At 39.0% G+C, this 8281-nt stretch overlaps 2 protein-coding genes across 2 annotated transcripts; both read left to right on the forward strand.

The window, feature by feature from the left end:
* The first annotated feature begins 1657 nt into the window (after positions 1-1657).
* Positions 1658-6189, forward strand: LOC112454055 (TBC1 domain family member 15). The gene is made up of 9 exons (XM_025015243.1): positions 1658-1777; positions 2503-2595; positions 2683-3181; positions 3643-3813; positions 4068-4162; positions 4252-4450; positions 4529-4746; positions 4830-5144; positions 5219-6189. The coding sequence occupies exons 1-9, from the start codon at positions 1673-1675 to the stop codon at positions 5519-5521; spliced, it is 1998 nt and encodes a 665-aa protein (XP_024871011.1). The 5' UTR covers positions 1658-1672; the 3' UTR covers positions 5522-6189.
* Positions 6190-6481: 292 nt separating this feature from the next.
* LOC112454069 (gem-associated protein 8-like) lies at positions 6482-7512 on the forward strand. The gene is made up of 2 exons (XM_025015258.1): positions 6482-6833; positions 6916-7512. Exons 1-2 carry the CDS (start codon positions 6607-6609, stop codon positions 7418-7420), a joined length of 732 nt encoding a protein of 243 aa, XP_024871026.1. The 5' UTR covers positions 6482-6606; the 3' UTR covers positions 7421-7512.
* Positions 7513-8281: the final 769 nt, after the last annotated feature.

Raw genomic sequence — 8281 nt, forward strand, 5'->3', positions numbered from 1 at the left:
GTCTCCCCTACTTATTAATGGCCGTGTTCAGCAGACACAACTGTTGAGTTCGTCTTATCAACAATCTGCGTTGATTGGTTGGTTCTAAAAGTAAGAGCCAATCACGTTCGACTGCTACTGAGCGGCTTGGTCTGCTGGACGCGCCCAATGGCTATGTAAGACGCAACTCTTCTTAAAATATCCACTTCTAAACAGCAAAATGTAAATTTAAAAGAATGATTAAAGGTCTGTAAACAAAATGTAGGTAAACATTTTTTGTAATCCCATATGTGATGAATGTTTATGTAATTCAATTTCTGTAATTTAAGTACATTAAAAAAAAAAGAATTTAAGTATAAGAAATATAACAATAAAAAATATAAATAATAAACAATAATAATAAGTGAAACCTAGGACCGTTGATATACAATTAAAATTAGAGAGAAAAATGCTATTTACGATCCGCACTAGATAAATAATAAAAAAATAAAAATATAAATATAAATAAATATAAAAACATAAATATTAAAAAAAAACTATTTTTTTTTTTAAAACCATTATAAAAATGCCTATTTTCCATTTCCTATTTTAAATGGTTGTCTAAAAAGCATTTTGTATTCTATATTTTTAAATGGGGAAAGGTTTCAACTATTTTGTATTTTCTTTCTATTTCAAATAGATTTGGACACGCATTTTGCACATCTCTGCGCACCGCAAACACGCGAAAGTACATACATCAAAGTACATCCATTTGAAGTACTCGCGGGCGTTTCTACGCATCCACAAGCCACGCACTTTAAACGTTCTTCTCGTCAAGAAGAACTTCTCAATCCGATTAAACGAAACCGGTTTGCAATGAGAAATGAAATCTCTCCAATTTACGGATCTATTTGCATTAGAAACTGCGACGATATCAGAGCTTCTATAACGTCTATATATTCGAAGTGTACTCTACTCTAAATCTCATACAGCATGGTTTCGTCACTATAAATATATTAGACTTATTAGGGCTCATGCACAATGAGAGAAATAAGGAACAATGAATTAAACATAGAGAGAATTCCGTGTCTTGAAAAAAGAAAAACTGCGTCTTGAAAAAAGATGCGACTACTATGGTTGTGTTCCTTTAATTATTCACTGCCAGTACTGAAAATCTATAGTTACGTGACGCAAACTATATATTTTCAGCACTGCCAGTAAAAAAGGAACACGGGGTAAGTTTAGACGAGCCCTTAGATCCCTTATTACTCCAATTTGAGTGCCGACACTTATAAAAGGTAGGAGTAATTTTTTTCAAACTTTTAGAGCGGCTACCCTACCGATATATATATATATGTGTGTGTGTGTAAACTATAAAAAGAATTATTTTTTCAATACTCCTTGCTATACGTAGGAATGTTCGAGAATGTTCTCTATCACGTTCGCCGCTCGCCCCAAGAAGCGGAGGATCCGGAGTTTCAACTCGGTGAAAAGCATCCGGTCCCTTTCGCGGCGCGCTCATTATTTTAATTCGCGAGGCAACGCGGGATCAAAGCCGCGCAATAAACGGCGGGCCGGGCGCCCGCGCGGTCCGCGAGCGAGCGAGACGGGTGCCTCGGACGCGCGCGCGCGCACGCGATAGAGAGAGAGAGAGAGAGAAAGAGAGAGAGACGGCGAAGGAGGGGAGAAGCGGGACGGAGGGTACAGTGCCGCGATGTGGGACAGTTGCGATGAGAGCGAGTGCAGGGAGCTGAATTCAACAAGGACGACGGCTGATCGCGCGAGGCCCGAGATGTTTGAGCCCACGGAGCAGGGAAAGGTGAGCGCGGGGACGCCCCGTTTCTTCCTCCCGACGTGTCGCGGGTGGACGTGGACGGCGCGTACTTACGCCGGGCTGTGCTCGTAACGTGTTCACGTTCCGCGCGTGCGATCGCACGGGATGACACGTTCGCCGAGAGTGCACCCGCCCGCGTGTACGTACACCCGTGTGCGAAACTGTCGCGCGATTCGACGGCGGGCGCGGAATTTCGACGTTCCGCGTCCTCGACCGATCGACCGTGACCGCGAACGCCCGGCGTTCGATCCGATCGACGGTCTTGCTTGGTCTCGCTCTCCGAGCGTTTTTTTTCTGTTTGGCCGGAGAGGTTAGGTTCGCGACTCGACTCGCAAACGATCGACGCGTGGGTGGTTCTCTCCATGTCGAAATTAGGACTACAATTTACATTTGATATTTCGTTATTTGGTTACAAATAGTATCTATAATTCACTGTTGGCCATTATCTTTGATTACATCAGCAGCAGCACTCGCGTTAATGTTCCGAATTTCTGAACCTGCAGTTCTACATTTCATAGATGTACCCAAGCAGAACAGAGATCTCATAATGAGATCAAAGTGACGTTAAAATAGCGTTTAAGTGATTTTTAAGTGATGAATAAAGTCCTGATGACGTCATCCTGATGATGTCATTATGAGTTTTATGTTCTACCTGGGTAGCTATTACTTCTTGCAAATCCTTGATTTATTATTAATTCTGTTGATACCAGGATCTCTGCATCCATACGGGCGTTGTACTTCGTGGAGCAAATGCCAGAGAAGACGAGGTTCACAGTTCAGGAACGCTCAATATCGTGGAATATGTAAGATTCTGTTATTACAGTTAATGCTATGTAAACATGTATATACGGAAACCTGTCATAAGAAACTTGTTTATTTTTGCATTGCAGAGTTTCGGCAAATGCATAGAATGGAAGCCTGTAGAAGATTCTGTGGTATCGGAGTGGCAAGATCAAGATCCAGAATGGTCCTTAGTGGATACGCATACGAGAAGGACTCGCACGAATTCGGAAGGTCCGGACTCCGGACGTACGAGAACCGTTAAAATATTGTTCTCCGACTTGAAGTCGTTTCGCGTGAATCACGGTGGACAGCAGCTCATATTTATGCAGAGGGATGGTACCACCTACGTTGCCTTCTTTCAGCTGGCTAACGCTGAAAGTTTTGTAAATTCGCTGAAGGGATTTATTAAATTTGTAAAATCACGCTCGGACAAAAATTTATATCTGGTGATGGACGAAGTTGAGACTGTATTGAAGAAATCCTTCGCCGAGTTGGACCTGTTTCAAGAGAACGCTTCTGATTATGTGTGGAAGTTTGTGAAAAACTTACATAATCGTCCCTATGAAACAACGCTGGAGGCATTCAGCAAACTCGCAGATATCTGGTGTAAGAGGATAGATTAGTAATCTGTAATGAATACATCTGAAGGATCAAAGTCCCTTTTTATCGAAATTGATCTGATCATGCTATCTTGTGACATTTTCGAAGAACTTTCATAGTTTTTATCTGTTTTGATCGAGAACAGTTACAATTCATTGGAAATAAGGCCGAAAGATGTACTGCGCTGGGAGAAAACGATCATAGTCCACGCGCTTGTGAGGTAGAACCATTAAAGTCCAGCATACAATGTAAACACTACGCATTCCGATATTTGCACTGTCGGTACTATTTTCAAGATATGAGATATCTGATTTCTTGAAACTTAAAATTGTATTTTTCTCGAAATTACTCTGGATGGACATTGATCGTTCTTCTCCTGTATCCTTCATCAGTAATAAATAGATCCTAATTTTCATTACATCGGTAAACATAAATAGTTTCATATATGTATATTACTAATGTTACAGTGTATAAAGAGCCAGTAAAGCGACCAGTTGAAGAAGCAGTCGCCGATTTATTAAATCAGTCTCTTACGATCGATCATCATCCGCATGTATCTGTGTCTATAGGATCTGGAGAAGAGTACGAAGTGATTGGAGTTGGAGTGGACCTACCTCCGCGACCACCATGTCCACGTGGTAATAATACATTATTGTATACATTCAAAAATTCAGATATAACTATAATTATAGGGGATGTTTGCTTATAACATTTTCAATTGTGTATATATGGAGGAGTCAAAACCATAAGTAATTTATATATTGTATAGTTTGCATCTATGTACAATATCTTAAAAAATTTGACTTACACCACTATGGCTTTTACCCCTCCATATATGTATATATTATATAATATATATGTTATGCTTAAATAAAAATTATAATTCTGTCAGGTGCGCCATTGACACAAGAACAGTGGGAGAAATGTAAAGATCGACAAGGAAGAATCACTAATCCTGAAGCTGTCAAAGAAATTATCTTTCGAGGGGTATGTGTCTAAATATTTTTTCATCAATGATATAAGTATTCTATATGGTGAAAACATAATTTTATGATATATTTATGATAATTTATTAGGGTATTTGTCCATCATTGCGTTTTGAAGTATGGAAATTTTTATTGAATTATTACCCATGGAAATCGACGCATAACGAAAGATTAGAACTTAAGAGGAAAAAGACTGACGAGTATTTCACGATGAAATTGCAATGGCGTACATTTACGACCGCGCAAGAGAGCCGGTTTTCTGATTATAGAGAACGAAAAAGTTTGATAGGTAAAGTAGTAAAATTGTTATTTTTATAGGACTAGTTATGTTTTGAATTAAAAATTGAATTTCTTAATGTTATTTCAGAAAAGGATGTTAACAGGACAGATAGAACACATCCTTATTATGCGGGTGATAATAATCCACACTTGGAGCAATTATACGACATACTCATGACCTACGTAATGTACAATTTCGATTTAGGATATGTTCAGGGTATGAGCGATCTTCTTAGCCCTATCTTGTTTTTAATGGATAATGAAGTAGATGCGTTTTGGTGTTTTGTTGGATTCATGGATAAAGTGGTAAGAGTGATGTTCTCTACATACATACGTAGTATAATACGCAGTACGTATACCTGCAAGTAATTTTTATTATTTTAAAACAGAGCACTAATTTTGAAATGGATCAGAAAGGTATGAAAGCACAATTGTGTCAATTGTACACGTTATTATGCACTACGGAACCGCAATTAGCGTACTATCTAAATAGACACGATTCTGGCAACATGTTCTTTTGCTTTCGATGGTTGTTGGTATTATTCAAGCGGGAATTTAGCGCGATCGACATATTGAAATTATGGGAGATCCTATGGACCGATCTACCCTGCAAAAACTTTCATTTGCTTATATGTGCAGCTATTTTGGATACAGAGAAGAATATTTTAATAGAGAACAATTACGGATTTACGGAAATTTTGAAGGTAACTTAAAGCATTTTCCCGATATAATCGCGAATTTGTCGAGATCTATCCTGTTGTAATGTTACTGTTTACAGCACATAAACGACTTGTCACTTCATATCGAGTTGCCTTGGACAGTCTCTAAGGCAGAAGGTATTTACTATCAGCTGATGTCCGTGGAACATCAGATTCCTGATGATGTTCGTGTAATTATCGGATTGGAGCCATTGCATAAATCGTCATCAACGAATGGAAGCGATGACGAAGCGTCCAGTAATAATGTCCGAGCTAATGGTCCTCGTAGCAATTCGAGAAGAAATAGTTCAGGCAGCGCCAATGTTAAATTAGGAGATGACGAGGTATCGTTTGAACGCGGATTGAACATGTCGTATATGTGAGGTCAGGACTGGACCTTTATAATCATTCACTAACAGAAAACTGATTGAGAGTCTACGCGAACGGAGGATAATATATCTGTTGCAATCTTTACATCTGCAAACGGTAGCTCACATATTATCTTATATTTTAAACATATTATTGACAATAATTTCCACGCAGCTTTCAACGAAATTAAATCGATGCTTCGAGGCATAAATGATAGGAAGCACGTTCCTAAATGTATATCGATTAGATTTCTTTTAATTGGATGGTAGATGCAATTCTTTTGCTTTAAACGTTGTGATTGATTGATTGTGATCGAGATTGAAATTCTAAACTGTAGAATGTGAATGTAACCGATAAGTTTCGAAAAGTAACTAATTGTAGTGTTGAATTTTGAGATATTTATAACACTTACTGCGTGTACAGAAAAAAATGGAAGGGATCATAATCATAACAGATTATAATCGCTGCGCATGCAAGAGCTGTGCAGATATTTTAGCGCGAAAAAGAACCCGCGACGATTGTGATGCGCGAAAACATAACAAAGACGACATCCTCAGACCTCGATAAGTGTTATATACGCGTAACTTTCACCTAAGTTACAGTCTCTTTTCTAGATTTGTATAAAGCTTCACGATATTACTGTACATTTCTAATAAAAATCACCTATTTAATCTTTCATATACTCCTGATGTGTTGTTTTCTCCCTCTTATAGTCATTCTGTCTAGTGTATATAAAATAATTTAAAAGACGGGGAAAATTAGTAAGAAATACACTAACAAATAAATATCAACTGACGTTGATAAATCTTATTGTTAATTGATAAGAAAAAAATACATCGAGGTCCATGATAGCATAATAAATATTAATTTGTTAAAAAATTATTTTTTCGATATTTTATCGCTGATTTATTCATTTTATAATATAAAAATATTTATACATCATATTGCTCCAAAAGTTCTCCGTCGCTTCGCGGTGGATGTCATGTGTCATGGCGTTTGTGTTGTGTACGATTCGCGCATTGGAATGTAAACAATGACGTACTTATGGCTGTCAGGTATACTCAGCTGATTTTTCGTAACAAAGAAAATTCGACCGAGCATGGAATTTGCCGTCAAAACGAAACGGCACGGGAAGCAGAGAAGGAAGCGACGCCTGAAGAAACGGATGCGCGAGCGGATCAAGTGTGAGGTTAGGGTTAGGTCCGAAAGGCATTGGAAGGTCTTCCCCGAGTATGTCACCGACGCACGCGAGACGCTAGCGACGGGCACGATGCAGGCCGACGCTTTCTGGAAGAATTACGCGGTGGCCCAGGAATGGCAGAAACGGTGAGTTCACAAGTGAAATAAACGTCGAAGAGAAGGTCGAAGAGAATCGTCGATCGTCAAAAGGCACTTTGCCGATTTGCAGACACAGCATAACCTGGTGGAGATCGCGTTGCGTCGCCCTCGAGCACGAGAACAAACTGCTGCGCGACCGAGTGAGACTCTTAGCTCGGCATCGCGGCTATCGTGACACTCGGCAAGACGGTTATCACGCGGAGGGTAACGGCGAGAACAACAATGACGACGACACGCGGGACGAGAACCACGCGGAACTCGGAACGGATAATGAGGACCTGGAGTTCAATGTGACCGAGGACATGTTGAACTTCTTTGAGACGAGCGAGAGGCATAAGCGAGAGATGCGGCAACAGGACGGATTTGACAGGGCCGCGCACGAGGAGAATTCGGAGGAAACGCCCTTCGTCGGCGCCGCCGAGAAGGCCCGGGTGAGAAACAAGGAGGCAGAGCTGCTGTACGGCGACGCCGGATCCAAGATATTGGCGATGGAAACCGCTCTGCAGAGTACGGTGGAGCGATACGAAGATACAGCGAATCCACAATACTGGCCCAACATTCCTCTCAAACCTTAGGACAACTTATTTAATCTAGTGCGCTCTGACAGTTAATGTTTGCTAAGAATATTTTGAAAATAAACTTCCAAACTCTTTTATATAAATCGTAATACAGTATTACCGAAGCGTCAATTGCCCTTTCGCGATTGCATTCCAAATTTTACACTTAACTCCAACATTTCTCCGTTAATGCAAAGAACAACCGTTAGAGAGTGCCACCTTAACGTTTCTGCGTCTCTTGTTTGTCCTTATGTAGCTGTAGATGGAATTACATAGCATTATATTAAGGCTCATCTCGATGATCTCGATAAGATATTTAACTTTTCTTATCTTTTCTATTTCGATAATATATAATATATACATATGTATATATACTTCACTAAATAATTAAGAAATCAAGAAAAATTGGCTAAAAAAATGAGCAAATTTTAAAGCTATAACTTTGTTTTAAAAAATGGGAATCTAAATATATATATCAAAGCTTTAAATCTACTTTCGAAAGGTCGCAGCTGTTTTTCACTTTCTTTAATTATGATCATTTTAACATATAGAAAACTACGAGCTCGACGAAATAAGAAATTTTCTTGTCACTTTGTAGGCGTGTCATGTACACGAAAAGGACCTAAACAAATTTTTTTAGCTTTTCATGTGGAAACCTGAAGTTTTTCCTTATAAGTCCTTTTTCTAGATTTTAATATTATTTTTTTCGTATCAAATTATCGAGAAATGGAAAAAAATGGGCACTTTGACTTTGATTGTTCATAACTCCGTTAAAAATCAGCGTCCAACAATTCCAGAAATGGTATGACTGATTTTTTAAAAACTTGTGGACATGTTACAAGATGAAGATAACGTAAAAAATTCGCGATTTTTCTTTTT

The sequence above is a fragment of the Temnothorax curvispinosus genome, unplaced genomic scaffold, assembly GCF_003070985.1.
Source record: "Temnothorax curvispinosus isolate PA1 unplaced genomic scaffold, ASM307098v1 QBEX01004775.1, whole genome shotgun sequence".
In the NCBI taxonomy this organism is placed as follows: Eukaryota; Metazoa; Arthropoda; class Insecta; order Hymenoptera; family Formicidae; genus Temnothorax; species Temnothorax curvispinosus.

Excerpts from the sequence above, each read along its gene's own strand:
- LOC112454055 (XM_025015243.1), top strand. The coding sequence starts at position 1,673 with ATGTGGGACAGTTGCGATGAGAGCGAGTGCAGGGAGCTGAATTCAACA. Across the intron at positions 4,451-4,528 it reads AGAACGAAAAAGTTTGATAG|AAAAGGATGTTAACAGGACA; the intron begins GTAAAGTAGTAA and ends ATGTTATTTCAG. Across the intron at positions 4,747-4,829 it reads TTGGATTCATGGATAAAGTG|AGCACTAATTTTGAAATGGA; the intron begins GTAAGAGTGATG and ends ATTTTAAAACAG.
- LOC112454069 (XM_025015258.1), top strand. The coding sequence starts at position 6,607 with ATGGAATTTGCCGTCAAAACGAAACGGCACGGGAAGCAGAGAAGGAAG. Across the intron at positions 6,834-6,915 it reads GCCCAGGAATGGCAGAAACG|ACACAGCATAACCTGGTGGA; the intron begins GTGAGTTCACAA and ends GCCGATTTGCAG.